The sequence below is a fragment of the Lagenorhynchus albirostris genome, chromosome 15 (assembly GCF_949774975.1).
Source record: "Lagenorhynchus albirostris chromosome 15, mLagAlb1.1, whole genome shotgun sequence".
Lineage (NCBI taxonomy): Eukaryota > Metazoa > Chordata > Mammalia > Artiodactyla > Delphinidae > Lagenorhynchus > Lagenorhynchus albirostris.
Genome location: NC_083109.1, coordinates 30,777,403 through 30,796,035, shown reverse-complemented (window position 1 = coordinate 30,796,035; position 18,633 = coordinate 30,777,403). Strand labels below are relative to the sequence as shown.

Sequence of the window (18,633 nt, the reverse complement as noted above, 5' to 3'; positions counted from 1 at the left end):
ATCGAGGTTTGGGGCTGAACCTGGGCAGTCAGCTTCCTTGCTTCCACACACAGGAGGTGGGGTGGGTCCCAGAGGCTCTCTTACTCAGCCCCTGCTTAGAACAAAGTGAAATGTCTGGTGCCTATACAGCCTGTGGGGAAGGTACTGCCCCTACATGCGCTCTACATGGCTGAGCATACTGCCCACTGAAGAACCCAGGTCTACACACATTTCCCTTTTCCAAGAACCAAATGCACAAATTCTTCCCCTGACATTCCCGCTCAAGTGTATCTGCTTCACCCTATCCCAGGAGGGCAGTCTGGAGCTGTGGTCTGGCCAGTGTTTTGGGGGAGAGGGAGCAGTAGGGGCCTTGAAATCTGATCTTTCTGGAGACCCTCCCAATCATACTCAGGTCCACACAAAGTGTACCCTTTACTGCAGGACCCAGACGCATTTAAGGAAGATGGCCATGTTGGGGCAGGGCATGTGGAGAGGAAGGAGGCCCCAGTGCACCAAGGAATGGAAGTACACTTCACGGGCATATTTTGGCAAGAACTCCAGACCACACTTCATCAACAAAAAGCAATGAACAGTTCCTTGGAGTGGGGGCCTATTGCCTTCCCTGCCTGCCTGATACATAACTCCCACCAAACACTGGGCAGGTCTCCCTGAGGAAAGTAAGCCAGTCCTGGGTCAGGCTGGGATCCCCAAAGGGCAAGGTCTGAGCCCCAACACTCACTCAACAAACACTTACTGGGCTATGTGCCCAACACAAGTTGTAATGTTGAGGAAGACGGACATGGAACCAAGCTCTGGTCCTCACTCAAGCTGGAGAGATATCATAACTGGGCTGTTTCTATATGATGTGCTGTGACAAGAAAGAACCCAGGGGTTGTGAGATCAGCTCAGAAAACCTTGGACAGTCAGGAGATAACCAAGTAGGCAGTGGAAAGGAGAGGGAAAGTATTTCAGGCAGAAGGAACAGCATATTCAAAGACAGGGGAGAGGGAGAGTGTAAGATGCAAAGTGGCTCTGTCTTGCTGAAGTGGGCAGTGAGGAGAAAGACAGTTGCAAGAGAGGACTTTGGAAAGGCAGGCAAGGGCCAGGGCACAAAGAACTAACAGTCATGTCAAGGACCCTGGACTTTGTCTAAGACCCTGGCAGACTTCCCTGGTGGCGCAGTGGTTAAGAATCCACCTGCCAATGCAGGGGACATGGGTTCAAGCCCTGGCCCAGGAATATCCCACATGCAGCGAAGCAATTAAGCCCATGAGCCACAACTACTGAACCTGCACGCTGCAACTACTGAAGCCCGCGTGCCGCAGCTACTGAAGCCTGCGCGCCTGGAGCCCATGCTCTGCAACAAGAGAAGCCACCACAATGAGAAACCCGCGCACTGCAAGGAAGAATAGCCCCCGCTCACCGCAACTAGAGAAAAGCCCGTGAGCAGCAACAAAGACCCAATGCAGCCAAAAATAAATAAATGTATTAAAAAAAAAAGACCCTGGCATCACTGAAGGGTTGTGAGCATGATCACATGCCCACTCTCCCTCCCAGGACACTGGTAGGTTTGGGCTCCTTGGCCAAACATCTGTGGCTGATGCTGATTAATGGCGTGTTTCCCCTCCTAAAGTGAGTCTGAATTTGGTCAACACACATTCATAGGAATATGTCTGCCCTGCAGCCCGGCCCTGGGGCTGCTGAGTAGAGGAAGGAAAGTGGCATGGCCCACCCCCCACCACTCCACTCAAGGGAAAAGCCTCCACATAAGATAGAAACAGGAATTAAACATGTCTCTGAATATAAAGAAGAAAATGACTTAAATTATCCCTTTTTCTTCTCCCTACAGTCACAAGATGCTGGGCGTTTGGTCTTAACTGGAGTCCTCAGCAAATTCCTCACCCAGTTCCACTGCCAAGGAGTCAGGCTTTCAACTTCCCTCCTCCCTACCCCGGGTTTTTCCCTTCAGTGATAAGCAACACAGTAGCTAGTCAGCTTATGTTAACTAAAGGCCAAAATGCCCAACTGAGGACAAACAAATTTAGTCCATCTATGTGATTCTTTGTGTCAACCACTGACTAGGACAGCCTTAACTGAACATGCATTTGTCATGTTCAGTCTCCTGTCCTGGGTTAAATGACATCTTCCCAATGTGATGCAAGGGAAATGGGACAGGTCTGTAACAGCTAATAATACTTACCCCAATCCTCATTAAGCACTTTTCATTGGGATCTCATTTAACCGTCATAACACTATGAAGTAGGTATAACTGTGTCCATTTTACAGGTGAGGAAAGTAAGGCTCAGAGAGGCTCAATAACTTGCTCACGATTATGCAGCTAATAAATGGTAGAACTGGTATTGGGTTGGCCAAAAAGTACCTTCGGGTTTTTTTTTGTTTTTTATAAATTTATTTATTTATCTTTAGCTGCATTGGGTCTTCATTGTGGTGCGTGGGCTTCTCATTGCGGTGGCCTCTCTTGTTGCAGAGCACAGGCTCTAGGCGCACGGGATTCAGTAGTTGTGGCTCGCAGGCTCCAGAGCGCAGGCTCAGTAGTTGTGGAGCACGGGCCCAGTTGCTCCAAGGCATGTGGGATCTTCCCGGACCAGGGCTCGAACCCGTGTCCCCTGCACTGGCAGGCGGACTCCCAACCACTGCACCACCAGGGAAGTCCCAGTACCTTCGGTTTTTGAGTAAAAATAAAAGACACATTTTTCAATTTCACCAAGAACATTATTGAGCAACATATTCACCATCTTGTCCCACTACCTTCTGCCATTTTTCAGGCACCTTCATAATTCCATCTTCCCAAAACTTTTTACCTTTTTGAGCAAAGAACTGTTCCAGGTGCCTTTTACAGTCTTCCAGGGAATTGAAATTTCTTCCATTAAGAGAATTTTGTAAAGACCGAAATAAACGGAAATCCAAAGTTGCAATGTCTGGTGAATACGGCGGATGAATCAGAACTTCCCAGCCAAGCTGTAACAGTTTTTGCCTGGTCATTGAAGAAACATGAGGTCCTGCGTTATCCTGATGGAAGATTATGCATTTTCTGTTGACTAATTCCAGACACTTTTCCTCGACTGTTGCATTCTAATTGGGAGCAGTACTTGTTGGAATTAATCATTTGGTTTTCCAGAAGGAGCTCATAATAAAGGGCTCCCTTCCAATCCCACCATATACACAACATCATCTTCTTTGGATGAAGACGGCCTTTGGTGTAGTTGGTGGTGGTTCATTTAGCTTGCCCCGCCATCTCTTCCATTCCACATTATTGTACAGTATCCACTTTTCATTGCCCATCACAATTTGTTTTAAAAACGGACCATTTTCATTATGTTTAAGTACAGAATCACATGCAGAAATACAGTCAAGAAGGTTTTTTCGCTTAACTTTTGTGGAACCCAAACATGAAAGTGATTCACATAACCAAGCTGGTGCAAACGATTTTCACCGCTTGATTTGGATATTTTGAGTATGTCGGCTATCTCCCGCGTGGTATAACGTTGATCATACTCAATTAATGTCTCGATTTGATCGCTATCAGCTTCAACTGGTCTACCCGACCATGGAGCATTGTCCAGCAAGAAATCTCCAGCATGAAACTTCACAAACCACTTTTGACACGTTTGATCAGTCACAGCACCTTTTCCATACACTGCACATCTTTTTTTGCGTTTCAGTTGCATTTTCACCTTTCTTGAAATAATAAAGCATAATATGCTGAAAATGTTGCTATTTTTCTTCCATCTTCAATATGAAAATGGCTACATAAAAATTCACCAATTTTGATAAGTTTTTTTTAAAATGCACGCTGATATGACAGCTGTCACAATACAATCTAACAAAATTGTTCTGAATGAATTTAAAGACAACAAAGTACTACTAGAGCCATCTTACGGAAAAAAACGAATGAACTGTTTAGCCAACCCAATATTTGAATCAAGGTAATCTTGCTACAGAGATTAAGCTCTATATGTTAACTACTGAACAAACTCATTTATTTGTTAACAAATATAATACATTCAAATGAGTAGCCCTTCAAAGTCATCACCTTGGGAGGGAGACTACATATTTATTATGAAACCACCCTCAGGCAAGGCTTCACATTCTTAGAGCACACCTCTTCAGAATGGCCTCCAGCACTGTCTAACAGCTATATAAGGAAATCTCTCTTTTGACTTCTCTTTTGACTTCATTAACACCTCTTCCTTCTGACCCAAAGCAGCACCACCCAGAGTGATAACCCACCTTTATCCATCCTACTTTCCATGACTCACACTCTTGGCTTTCAAAAATCAAACCCACAAGCAGAAGTTGATGATGATCTACTTTGAGGGACATTTAAAAGAACAAGTAAGTCATGGACCCTGAAAGTCATTCTCAAGAGGCATCCAGGCTTGAAGCACTCACAATAACATGGGAATCAGGACATGACTGATTCCCAGTAGACCAAGAAGGTCTACTTTGAAGAATACTAATTCTTACCTGCTTAATAATAATATTAGAAGTGAGAACACACAACACTATAGGATTGTACATAACATACTATGTGGGTGCACACACATAAGACAGTGAGTGTGCCTGCCCTCCACTGAGCAGGGATAACCCCAAAGCAAGAGTCATTTCTCCTTTCCCATGCCCAAAAGACATAGAAAATGTACAATAGGTGGCTGTTGACCAATTTACTGACCTGAAGTGAAGGGTCATTACACTATAAATGACAAGCTATCAGAAGGCAAGATCTACATGTTACCTTGCTTGTTCTTTGCAGTTCACAGCACCACTGAAAGTTACTAAAAATATTAACATTCTTTTTAAAAACCTGAATAAGACAAAGATGTGTGTCATTGATATTTCTATCCAACACTGTACTGGAGATTGACAGTGCAGTAAGGCAAGAAAAAAAAATTAATAGTTTTAAGTTATGCTGTCTAATACAATAGCCACTAGATCTCTATAGCAATTTAAAATTAAATTAAGCATTTAGTTTCTCAGTATTACTAGCTACATTTCAAGAGCTCAAAGGCCACATGTGGCTAGTGACTGCCAAACTGGATAGATGTCTAAAACATCTTCATTATCGTGGAAAATTCTATTGGACAACGCTGGTCTGAGGATTAGAAAGGAAAAAGCAAAATTCTCATTCTTTTGGTATATAGGATTATACACATAAAATTCCAAAATACCATTAGAACATAAATTAATGTGGTATATTAATAGATATAGTATTAGAGTTAAAATAATAATTTAGCAAGGTAGCTAAAATCAATAAATAAAAATCAGTTATAAATACCCATGACATTTTGCACATAACTAGAAAAAATAATCTTAAAATTTATATGGAGGGCTTCCTGGTGGTGCAGTGGTTGAGAGTCCACCTGCCGATACAGGGGACACGGGTTCGTGCCCCAGTCCAGGAAGATCCCACATGCCGCGGAGCAGCTAGGCCCATGAGCCATGGCCGCTAAGCCTGCGTGTCCGGAGCCTGTGCTCCGCAACGGGAGAGGCCACAACAGTGAGAGGCCCATGTACCGCAAAAAAAAATAAAAAAGAAAAGAGAAATTTATATGGAACCACTAAAGATCCCAAATTGTCAATGAAATTTGAGAAAAAAGAACAAAGCTGGAGGTATCACACTCCCTGACTTCAGACTATACTACAAAGCTACAGCAATCAAAACAGCATGGTACTGGCATAAAAAGAGACACATAGATCAATGGAACAGAACAGAGAGCCCAGAAATAAACCCACACACAATTAATCTTTGATAAAGGAGGCAGAATATACATGGAAAAAAGACAGTCTCTTCAATAAGTGGTGTTGGGAAAACTGAACAGCCACATGTGAAAGAGTGAAATTAGAACACTTTCTCACACCATATACAAAACTAAACTCAAAATGGATTAAAGACCTAAACGTAACAATGGAAACAATGAAACTCCTAGAAGAGCATAAGCAGAACACTCTTTGACATAAATTGTAGCAATTTTTTTTTCAATCAGTCTCCTAAGGCAAAAGAAACAAAAGCAAAGACAAATTTAATTTAATTTAACCTAAAAGTTTTTGCACAGCAAAGGAAACCATTAACAAAACAAAAAGCCAGCCTACCGAATGGAAGAAAGTATTTGCCAATGATAGGACCAATAAGGGGTAAATATCCAAAATATATAAACAGCTCATACAACTCAATATCAAAAAAGCTATCAACTCGATTAAAAAATGGGCAGAAGATCTGAATAGACATTTTTCCAAAGAAGTTATACAGATGGCCAACAGGCACATGAAAAGATGCTCAACGCAGCTAATCATCAGAGAAATGCAAATTAAAATGACAATGAGATATCAGCTCACACCTGTCAGAACAGCTATCATCAAAGAGAACACAAATAATAAATGTTGGTGAGGATGTGGAGAAAAAGGAACCCTTGTGCACTGTTGCTGGGAATGTAAATTGGTGCAGCCACTGTGGAAAACAGTATGGATGTTCCTCAAAATATTAAAAATATAACTACCATATAACCCAGCAATTCCATTCCTGGGTATATATCCACAGAAAAAGAAAACACTAATTTGAAGAGGTATTTATACCCCAAAGTTCACTGCAACATTGTTTACAATAGCCAAGCTATGGGAGCAGTCTAAGTGCCCATCAACAGATGAATGGATAAAGAAGATGTTAGACAGATAGGTAGACAGATATAAAATATATAGTTATATAGTTATATATATTATATATATAATATATATATACACATACACAATGGAATTTTACTCAGCCATAAAAAAGAATGAAAATCTGCCATTTGCAACAACATGAATGGACCTAGAGGTTTAGTGAAATAAGTGAGACAGAGAAAGACAAATACTCTATGTTATCACTGATATGTGGAATCTACAAAATAAAACGAATGAACAGAACAAAACAGAAATAGACTCAGATATAGAGAACAAACTAGTGGTTACCAGTGGAGAGAAGGAAGTGGGGAGGGGCAAGACAGGGGTATGGGATTAAGAGATACAAATTGCTATGTATAAAATAAATAAGCAACACGGATATATTGCACACAGCAGGGAAATATAACCATTATTTTGTAATAACTTTAAATGGAGTATAACGTATAAAAATGTTGAATCACTATGCTGCACACCTGAAACTAATATAATACTGTAAATCAACTACATTTCAATTAAAAAAAGATGCAGTTATAATTCTATACACGGGGAACAATTTGAAAATAAAGTATTTTAAAATTACCATTTAAAAGAGTATCCAAGAGCAATAACAACAGTAATCATACCCACTTATCTAGTAATAAATCTAATAAAAGATGTTTAAGGACTTTATGGGGAAATATTTAATCATGAGTATCACTAATCTCTTACCTAGTACTGCTCCACTCATTGTCTTCATTCTACCCTCAGATTGTCCTGATTTTCCAAATGCAGGGCCCAGAGAATGTGCAGACATGACCAGGATCATAGAAGACCCCAGCAGGTCGCCCAGGCCCCTCAAGTCTGATACATACACACACACACACACACACACACACACACACACACACACACACACACTGCCAGGGCGTTCCCTGCCCCACAAACCCTTGTGCCCAACTATCCCCCTAATACCTCACCTCGTTGTATAAATCACTGAATTCCTCAACCACATCCTTGGGGATCCTGCAGCCATGGTTGGTGAGGTAGCAGGCCACGCCATTCTTGGAGTAGAGGCTGATGCGGCCCACACTGCGCTCCCCATCAGTTGTCTCTTCCAGAAGGCCATTGGCTTCTGCTAGATGATAGATGGGATTCCCGTGGGAGCCATGGATCCACGTGGCTCCCAGCTCAAAGGTGGCGTGTCCTGATGGCGACAATAGGCTCTTATAGGGGCAAGGAAGAGAGCCAGAACACTGCCTCACCCTCCTTCCTCCAAGAGGATCCTTCCATCCCCAACAACAGGGGGAAGGAAGGGGATTAGGTACCGCTCTAGCAACGAACCAAAATCTTCAGTGAAAATATCTCAGTAGAAACCACATGTGGCACAAAATGGATTCTACTTTATAGCTAACTTCTACCCTGAATAACTCTATGATCTGACACCAAGTCATCTCACTGGAATAATTAGAAGACTCTCCTAAGATAACACCAGACAACAGACCTCTCCTCCTCCTCAGGAGAACTTCTATGGGTACCAGTGGGTACAATGGGCCCAGTGAGGGGAGCAAGGATCCTTGAAATACCCAGTGAGGAGGCCCAGCCTTCCAGACCCAAGGTCCCCATTTGGCCTTATTCCAATTCCTCAAAATCCAGTGGCCCAAGAGTCTAAGCCACTCTGCCAGATGGAAAATGGTCACCTCCCAACACAGTCTGGGGCAGAAGAAAGAAGGCAAACATTCCAGTTTGGAAGACTCCTCCCCAAGGCAGTCTAAAACAGACTTCTGGAGAAAACTAAGCTTTCTCATCCTATGGCACAGGTGGCAGAACCCTAAGAGTCTGACTGGGGCAGAGGGAAACTCCTGGGCCCAGTTGGGACAGGGCTGGTGGCTCATTTTACCACCCCATCCATAGCCAAGGTATCAGATGCTCTGAGGCAAGTTGTCACTGTGCCTGTGCCTATTTCCTCTTCTGGGCCTCAGTTTCCTTTTCTCATGCTGCATGCTGTGATACATTTGTCTCCTCCCTTGCCTAGCTCCCAGGGAAGCTGAAACAATGAAAGGAAAACAGGAACATTTTTTGGTGTTTCGTTTTGTTTTTGGAGGCCTGATTCAAGACATCATGTGTGGTAACTTTTTTGCCAAGATGGTCACAATAATCCCTCCTATCCTTCCACACATGGCCCTTTGCAATGTGACTTTGCCAGTCCTGCCATCAAGAGATGGAGTCTTTCCGCACCCCTTGACTCTGGGCTTGGCTTGTGACTTGCTTTGATTAACAGAATGCAATGAAAGCAATGTTTGTGGTTTCAGAGCCTAGGCCTCAAGACACCGTGTGGCTTCCACTCTCCAGACTGTGACCACCATGAAGAGAAACCCAAATTTCTGGAGCCACAGAATATCAGCAAATAAAATGATGTTGTTTTAAGCCACTACATTTTAGGGTGGTCTGTTAATGCAGCAATAGTTATCTAATACACTATAACAGACAACACTCACCCCTCACCCCAGGAACTGGGCATTTCTCTTTTTTGTGTCTTCTCTTTCCTGGGCTGCTTCTAATTAAACCATCAGTTACTTAAAAAAAAAAAAAAAAAGAAAGAAAAGCTCTGTGTGCATCTATGTGCCAAACACAGAGCAAGAGAAAACACAATCAACCTCAAGCCACAGCCAGCAAGACAGAATTTCCTGGTGACTCTGGAATCAGAGGAAGCAATGTGTGGGTCCCTTTGTCCAGGGAAAGTGGGCAGACCAGAAGGCACGAAAAGCTAGAAACCCAGTGCCCTTCTTCCTCCACGGGGTTCCTGGGGGGTGGGGGTGGGGGGCACTGGGGACATTTATTACTAATTCTCCTTTAGAGCCTCAGGCTCCCCAAGGTCTTTTGCCTGGTTTGAGCTCCCAATAGGAGCAAAAGGGGCCTGTACTCTCCCCAGGGTACACCAGGGAGCTCCAAGTCATAGTCACCGGGCAGTGATGTCCAGGCATGGGGTATCCAGGCATAAGCAGGAACGAGGTGAGCAGCTCAAGGTCAGCAGCAAGGTCAGTGCTCCACTCCATCCCCCAAGCTTTACAAGGAGGTGGGGTAGCCCAGAGTACACCTCAGTCTGAGGATGTTTCCTGCCCTCTCCCACAGGCCTCTCACCTTTGTCATCCTTGTTACATCCTGCATCCAAAGGGTACCAGGCACCATCTCCACATCTACCTCACGGTGTCCTTGGGGCTTCTGGTCATCGCCGCTGCCCTTACCACCGGGATTCACAGCTAGCATCTCACACTGCTGCAGGTCCAACTGCAGCCTGGGCTTTCAGCCCTGGGTGTCTGCACACACAACACACACACATACGCCCTTGCCTGGATTTGCTCTCCCGTATCCTGGCAGGGTCTGCCTTGATCTGATTCTTCACATATATCATGTGTGCAATTCCATGTGTGCAATTACCCCCTTCCTTCTTTTCACTACCTATCCAACTCCCCTCATCACCTGAGGCCCACCCAAGCTCCCTCCCCTCTGAGGAAGGCTTCCTGCCATGTGCATCCCCTCAGCCTCCTGCAGCCCCATCCTTTCCACCTCCCTCCCTTCTACAATCACTTCCCTGCACAGCACGTCTCGGCTGCCAACTACCACTGAAACTGGGCTGTTTGTCCTCCCGTCTTCTGCTTGTATGTCAGACCCTGAATGTCTTATCAAGATTCAAGAACCACAAATGGAGCCATCCCATCCCTAAGGCTCCTAGTCAGCCAATCAGGTGTTGAGCAAAGAGTCTCAGGGCTTCCCAGCTGCCTGTCCCCAGGTTTGCACATGCCTTGGACTGCACTTTCATCCTCACTGCCAACACATACTCCTGTGTGTGCCAGGGGAAGACAGACATAATTTCACATACACCTTCCAGGAAATACTCTAAGGGAAGACTTTTAACGTGATCAAAGTTTTTGAAAGAAGAGAGAAGGTTGCTCCTCAACCTCTGCTTATTCTAAGTCTGTCCACCTACTTCTCTGAGCCAATTGCCCCATTCATCAAAAGTAAGCACACAGAATCTGCTTGGCCTTGCTGCCCATGTAGCAACAGACACAAAATCCTCTGGAGGGTCAGTGTAGCCCACACACTCCAGGCCACCATGAGTGGTCCCACTGGGCCATTTTCATGGTCAGACCCCCTGGATGGGAAACCCCCCTGACTTCTACCTGCATTTCAGGCAATTTTCCACCCTCTAGGACCCCTGGCAAAACCTGCCCAGCCCTAGGGTATGTCTCTTATCTGGCTGCTTTCTGCAGAGGCCTTATTTCTCTGCAACCTGGAGAGACCCTCCTCCTCGACAATCCTAAGACCTGCCCATCACTCACAAGGAGGCCCAAAGTCTTCTTCCACCTCCATTGCCCTTACCTCCTATTGTCCCAGGGCTAGCGCTCAGTCATGATAACACTAATTCATACTCAAAAGTTAACAACTAATAGAAACTTGCAGAATTCCCCTTCTTGTGAAATAGAAACCAGTCTACCCACTGCGAAGTTTGGTCCTGGGTGTCCTTTCCCTCCTAAACACTGTGAACTCTAGATCGTGTTCCAAAGATAGAGGCCAGAGCCCCATCCTGCCCACCTCAGAAGGGTGCTGAGAGGGGCAAAGGAAGGGAAAATGCCCAGGCAGCATGCATGATAGAACACTAACCCCCGGGAAGAAGATAAAATAACGAGATTTCAGGCTAGGTCAGGGCACTGGGAGATAAGAAGTGACCTTAGGAGATGACTGGACTGAGGTGAACTGAGGCACTTACCAAGCTTCACGCTCTGTACGCGGCCTCCAATGCGGCTGGAAGCCTCAAGCACAGTGACATCCGTAAAGCCCTGCTCCAGAAGTGCTTTGGCAGCAGCCAGGCCAGCCAAGCCGGCGCCGATCACCACCACACGAGGCTGTCCCCTTCTCCGCAGGCCACGACTGAGAGGGTCATCCGCACTGTCACCACTGGATTCACAACTTTGCATACCGTCCACACTCGCCTCCTAGGAACCTGCAGGGGGCAGGGGGTCACAGCTCACCTGCTCTGCCTTCACTTCCCACCTGCCCCAAGAGATGCTCACAGGCTCTGCCTTCAAGGGGGGACCCTGAGCCCTCTCAATCCCTTCCGAGGACCTGGGCAAGAAGAGCCAACTCCAAAGGGTGTGGGGAAGGAGGGAGGGAGCCACAGGGAAGGAAACAGGCAGGGAGGATGCACCGTGGGCCCCCAGCAAAAAGGAGAGCTGACAGCCCACCCCAAACCCCTGAAATCCATCAATCCCATCTCAAACCTAGTAGGCACCAAGGATGAGACAAGAGTCAGTAAGACAAGAGTCTTGGTCTTGTATGACCAAGAAGGTCAAAATCAGGAGAAACTGATCCTGGTGCTGCTAACCCTGGACCAACACCGCCTAGCACAGCCCAGCACAGCCCAGTACCACTGCTGTGGTCCAGCTCACACTGACCTCAGGATGCTCTCATGAACCCCAGGATGCTTGTACAGACCTCAGGGTGCTGGAGCCAACCCCAGGATACTTGCACACACTGCACTAGACCCTCTGCTCTCCCTCCCTCCCCTGGCCCTTCCCTGGCACTCACTCTCCCTTGCCCTGTCTTCTCTTCTCCTCTTGCTTTCAGCTAGTTTTTCACAGCCTCAATGAGGTGGCAGTTTGGTAGGCAGGACACAGTCCCACCCTCCCCCCAGAAAGTGCCACGAGGCTGGTATCGAATGAACCTCTGCTATTCTGGGTAGGTCTCCAGTTTTTTTTCCCAGGCCACCCAGCCCCTCAGTCACCACAAAGCAGCAAAGAGCCCAGGAAACAGTGGACCGTGAGGACCCGTGGCACCAGAGGCCAGACATCAAATTGACAGTTACGCTAAGCCAGCTTGCTCAGAGACGCCAGCCTAGGGAGCTGACGGGAGGCCAAGGGGGTCCGTGAATCTGGCCCCAGGGCTGGGAGAGGCTACCCTTCTATTCCTGGAGTGACTACAAGGGTTTGAAGGTATCTGTGGGCCATCCCAAGGGGCCACTCAGATCTGATCCTGTCCGCATTCCTTTCCTGACCCAAGCTGCCTAAGGTTTCAGTGGCAGAAGTTGCATACTGTCCAGTTAGTTACCCATACCATCCATAGTATCCAGGACCTAACAGGGGAGTGAGTGTGAGTGGAAAGTAGCTGCTGGGCAGTGGACAGGGGGCATATAAAAAGCTGTCACCCATACCTAATCAAGCTAAGTAAAACACTTCCTATGACACAGCAGTCCCACTCCCAAGAATACATCCAAGAGAAACAGGGTATACTCCACCAAATAGACATAGAATGTTCCTAGCAGCTTTATTCATGATAACCAAAAACAAATATCCCAAAGGTCCGTCAACAGAAGAATAGATAAATATACTGTCCTATTTGTAGCATATTCATACAAGGGAATATTCTTCAGCAATAAACAGAACTAAACTACTCTCAACACTATTACATTGAACAAAAGAAGCCAGAGACAAAAGAGCTCCATACGGTATGACTCCATTTACGTGAAATCCATAAAGAGGTAAAATGAATCTGTGATGACAGAAGAGAGACTGGGAGGAGGGGAATGAGTGAAAAGGGTCAGAAGGGAACTTTCTGGGGTGGAAGGAATATGTATCTTTATATGAATGGTGGTTATACAATGTACATAGTTGTATACTTAGGATTTGTGCCACTCACTACATATATGTATGCATATACATCTCAATAACTATTCAGATATTCATTCCTGGTTCACTATAAAAAATAAAATAAAAGCTGTGCGCTAACTTCCTCCTTCACACGCCTCAAGGTCTGACCACTTAGATTTCCACTCCACCTCTAACATCTTTTTATCACAGATTTTAGAAGGGGTCTTTTTCTAAATATTCTCAGTCTGAGAAGCTGCTCCTTGCACCTCCCCCGCCCACTTCACCTGCCGATGCCACACCTGGGCACGGACAGGAATGTCACCCCACTCCTGCTCTCAAACTCCCTCCAAACTACACCCCACCCCCCACCCCCGGGCGGCCAACTCGGTGCGGGACTGGTTCCCTAGAGGGCCGGAAGGTGGCGCCCGAGGCCCAGAAACCCTCAGAGGCAGGGGCTCCCCACACAGCCTGGATCCCTGCCTTCTTCTAGGAGAGCCTGTGTCCCGGCTTTCCCATTCCTCCCTCCTATGTCTGTCTGTCCTTCTGCGGTCCACCTCAGCCCCCCACCCCCGTCCCAGTGATGTTCTGTTCGGCCTCCTGGGAGCATGGAGGTCAGAGCTGGCGCAAGCCCTTACCTCCCCTCCCCCTTACCCTTCCTCCTCTCCCCCTCTGCCACCTTCCCGTCCCTCCCCCAGGTTCTGGCGGAAGACTAGAGAACTAAAATTAGAGGTGAGGGTGTGGCTGACTGCACCAGAGGCCAGCAGGGAGGAAGAGTCCGCCCCGCGGCGCTGGCAAGGAGCGTGCTCTGCGTCAGGTTTGTAAACACACAGGGAGCTAAGAGCTGCTGCTATCGGCCTCCACAGCTGGGCACCCTGCTATGCTAAGCCAGAGTCGAGACTGCCCACCTCGCCCCCACGCCCCAGTTCCCCAGGACTGGGGGGCTCCGCCTGTGCGCTGCTCTCTAGGCCTCCAGCCCCACCCCCAGCCTGAGGCGGCCCTCCCCAAAACAACCACTTTTACACAGTAAAGGGGTGGGATCGCTACAGTGGTTTTCAGACCTTACTGGTGGAACCCCTTCTCGAAAAGCTCCTGTGGAGACCAGGGTGTAACTGGGTTGAAACTGGAGTTCCCGCTACCTCCGGAGGTCCCTAAGGTCTCATGGCAGAACCTCCCAGGCTCCCTGGAGCACCACCTATGAAAACCCAGGGATTAGGGTAAACTGCAGCCTTGGGTAGAGGTAAGGAATGCTTGGGGCAGTGGTGCATTCCCAGGGGGCTACCTGAACTTCCTGGCTTCCCAGCCTCCCTGTCCTTCTCTCTGAAGTGGCCCAGCTTGTCCTAACTGCATTATTGTGACAGTTAAATACGGCCCTATATGGATGTCAAGAGACTGTCAGCATTTTTAAGAGCCTTGTGCGGGAAAATCATTTGTAAAGTTCTGTAGCTAAATTATGAATACACTGCCTTTGGTACAGGCTTCAGGAATGGATTGTGGGAAATGCAGGCAGGCAGTCTGCCTTTAAGATGAACACAGAAAGGACCCCAAGTTCCCAACATATTAGAGACCTTCAACTCAAAGAGACATCACACATATGGTGCCATGGTGGACCATATAGGGACCATATAGGTCACCTATTCCCCTGGCCCTCACTGCTAACCCCATAGTTCTGTCTCTCCGCAGGCCTTGTCCCAGATGAGCCTGTCAACCCCTGGGGCTCCCGCAAGAAGCCAGAGAAACCACATGCACAGTCCACAGATGGCAAAAATGAGGCATCTGCCTCATGGTCCCCCATAATGGCCCATGGGGCCAATGTACCGGTCCAAACTGAATGGAAGAGAGAACACTGTATGTAGCAACACCTACTGTGTGCTGGGCCCTCAGCTAAATGCTGAACTGGAGTTTTGGGCCCTCTTATCTCAGGATGCGGGGCGGGGCGGGGGGCACATTTGTTTTCTGTTGGGTTGTGTCATCTCTTCCTTTGGAATTTTTTTAATCTTATGAGAAAATGCCTAAGAAGAATCACTTAATGTTCCTTGGTGCCTCCCTGTCCTTCTCTTGCCTTCAATAAATTAAATAAATAAATAACATCCCCCTCCTTGATCTGTATGCACAGGAGAAACAGAACACCCTGAACTTTTTTGAGCAGATAAAGGAGAGAAGAAAAAAGTGTTGGCTCAGCCAGGCAGGGAGGGGGAGGAGGGAGGCACAGGGCAACAGACACTTGCCTACTTGCTCCTGTTTCCAAGGCAAAATAGGGGTGGGAGGCTGGGGCCGCTGTGTCCCCAGGCAGGCCATGCCTAGCAGCTTCAAGAAATCAGGTCCACCCCCATTCAACAAGCCCAAATGCCCCACTGCCTCCCACCCTTACCCCACCCCGCTCCACCCCCACCCCCACCCCCACCCCCACCCCCACCCCCACTTCTCTGGCCTGCAGGCCACCACCTCCCCCTGCAGGCCAGAGCCAACACTACCCTGATTGAACCTGCCCAAGAAGCCAAATTGGAAAGAAGGCAGCAGGGAAAGAAGAGGGAAGAAAGGTCCTGTCCCATGGCAGGGTCACCAAAGAAGGATGGATGAAGATTAGGAGGCCCTGGGAGTGAATCACAAGAAGGGTCAGTGGCCCAGGTTGGTGCAGGACACCCCTTCCTCCTCAGCGTTGGAGTCCACTTCAGCTCATCAGGCAATCAGAAGGTCACTTCCCTCCTTAACACTGACCACTACAACAAAAACAATGCCACAAGGGGCCCAGCCTCCCAGGTGCCCCATACCCTTCCAGAGTTGCCCCTCAGAAGAAACAAAAGAAGTCTGCCCATCCTTGGCTCCCTTCTGAACACCGCCTACTCCCAAATATGTCTGTCTCCCTGTCCTTTCCCCAAGGTCACTCCAGGATGAATGACCATTTCCCAGAGAAGAGTATGGCCAAGGTATTTAGCCCACCTGGACCTTAGGGTCCAGACTCCAACAGCTGAAGCACTCTAAAATGGGCCCACTCCAGGACTTCCCTAGCAGTCCGGTGGTTAAGACTCTGTGCTTCCAACGCAAGGGGCACGAGTTGGATCCCTGGTCAGTGAACTAATAAAATCCCACATGCCGCATGGTGTGACCAAAAAAAATTAATTAATTAAAAAAAAATGGGCCCACCCTTTCCAATAAGCAGGCTTCTCTCCTCCAAGCCACACATTTGCTCATGTGAGCTCTGTCCAGGGCTTTGGGGGCCACCTGCACCTTCCCCATCAGGGACTTACAAGTGTCACCTCCCAACAGATACTCCTAGTGCCCTAGGGCAGCAACCCAACCTCAGTTTCCCTGAAGGAATCCGTCTCTGCCTCAGGCTTCTAACAGGAGGAAGGGAGGGGGAGGGAAGCTGGGGTACTGGTCCTGAGGAATCTCTCTGGACTGCCTGGCAGTTTGCGGGCGGGGGGGGGGGGGAGCTGCAGATTTGGATTCTCGAGGACCCCCCAGACAATGCAATTATTCTTCAAATGTAAAAAACGCCCAGAAATCCCAGACCAGCTGCTTTGCACAGTGGCCCAGACAAAGGGACTCTGTGTCTGCCCATGAGGCTCCTCCCACCCGTAAAACCCAAGGAGAGACTGAGCCTGAACTCCTCCCAGCCAGACCCTCCCAGTCTTCCTCACCCAGGCCAGCCAGCCAGGAAGTGAAAGAAGTCGGATTTCTGGGCCAGGCCTGGCCAGCCACGGAAGGTAGATTGGGGTGGATAAACATGGGGCCAGGGCAGGAGCAGCCTGTCAGCCCAGAAGACACAGGGGGAAGGGAGAGAACATTGGCCTGGGAGCCCAGAGACCTGGATTCGGGCCCCAGCTCAGTCTCTCTTGGCAGGTGACCCCAGACCAGTGTCTTCCCTTCTCTGGGTCTCACCTGGCCAACACCTCTGAACTCACCCCAAGGACACAGCATCTGTACCCCGCCTCCTGGACGTAGTTATCTAAGCCCCGTCTGATGCTTAACTGCCTGCCTCCTTCAGTCTTTAAACTTTCCCATCTGTAAAATGGGGATACAGCTACCTGGTGGGACTCCTGGGAGAATTAAATGATAGCACAGGTAAAAGGTGTGGCCACCTGCCAGGGCCCCCTCAGAGTGGGAGGGAGAGGGAGGATAATCCCCAAAGAGACTAGTACGGAGGAGGGAGCCACCTGTCCCAGGACCCAGAGCTCCATTTCATGTGTAAAAGAACCCAAGTCTTCACCTGAGCTTAGACTCCAGCCTCAACCTTGGCCCCAACCCTAATATCAGAGTGGACCTTGATATTGACATCAGTCAGACTATCCCACAGCCTGTGTTTGACTGACCCCCAACCCTGACTCAGCCTGACCATCCCACCAGTCTTGGCCAGAGAAGGGGTGGGGAGTAGGCATCAGATACAGTGGCCGTTAGCCAACCCTAAGCTCAATCAATAAAAGAAACAAGGCACGGGGCCTCGTTCTGCAGAGCCCTCCAGCCAGCAATGTTCTCTGGCCCTCACAGGCCGACATGAGGAAGGGGCTCTAGGGGCCCCATCTTCCTTCCTGGCACTTAGACTTTTCTCCAAGCACAATGTCTTTATTACCCACACCTGTTCCCTGCAACCAGATGCGTAAAGTCCCTAAAAACACAATTTTAAAAGGCTTTGTAAGCCTTTTTCAGAAGAGAAGTGGGGAGCCTGTATTGCATGGAAAAAGACAGCCCTAAACTCAGTGTTTGAGGGAGGGGAGGCCAGAGCCAAAGGCATGGCCCACAAAGGAACTGGTGGGCAGGAGGGGAAGGTATTCCTGGAGAGGTGAGTGCTCTGGCTGGCTTCTGTTCCCCTTGATGCTCTGCAAGGTGGGATAGACCTGAGTGAATTGTTTCAGGACCCCAGCTTATAGCTGCCTGAGAGACAGAAACTGGAGACTACCTGAGTGGGGGTGGAGGAGGGGAAGAAAGCATGGACAGAAGTCAGAGAAAGGGTTGGGTCTTTCTGATGGGCATAAAGCTCAGCTGGCAGTGGAGAGAGAAACAGAGGTGCAGATGGACCAGGGCAGAGTCCAGGACTGCATTCCTGCCCCCATACTCACACCCAAAGAGCTTTATCCCAAACTCCATCCTAGAGATCCCATCCACCTTCAGCAAAAATGAATGGATCACCCTCTGACAATAGATCAGATCAGGTACTAGTCATCTAAGCATCTCCTATGAACCTTTCAAAATCTGGGCCAGCCCCACCAGCTCAGCTTCCATCTCTGATCCATGCATGCCCTGGTTTCCCATCTTTGTGTGTGTCTGCACACAGAGGTCCTAACTGGCCAGGTCACCTCTCTGCAAGCAAGGCCCACATTCTTCCCCTTAGATCCCAGATCTTCCAGAGGCAGGCACAGCC

The 18,633-nt window shown here is 48.0% G+C and overlaps 1 protein-coding gene across 6 annotated transcripts in view; it reads right to left on the bottom strand.

The window, feature by feature from the left end:
* Positions 1-18,633, bottom strand: part of SMOX (spermine oxidase) — a 60,991-nt gene that overhangs the window by 27,160 nt on the left and 15,198 nt on the right. For 5 of the 6 annotated variants that reach the window (XM_060124726.1, XM_060124727.1, XM_060124728.1 and 2 more), the window contains exons 2-3: positions 11,402-11,635; positions 7,614-7,840 (exon numbers count right to left, since the gene is read on the bottom strand). In XM_060124726.1, coding sequence (XP_059980709.1) covers positions 7,614-7,840; positions 11,402-11,609 — 435 coding nt within the window. In that variant the 5' untranslated portion in view covers positions 11,610-11,635. Of the gene's footprint in view, positions 1-7,613; positions 7,841-9,131; positions 9,199-11,401; positions 11,636-18,633 lie in introns of those variants that run through there. The other variant, XM_060124731.1, reaches the window with a different exon arrangement.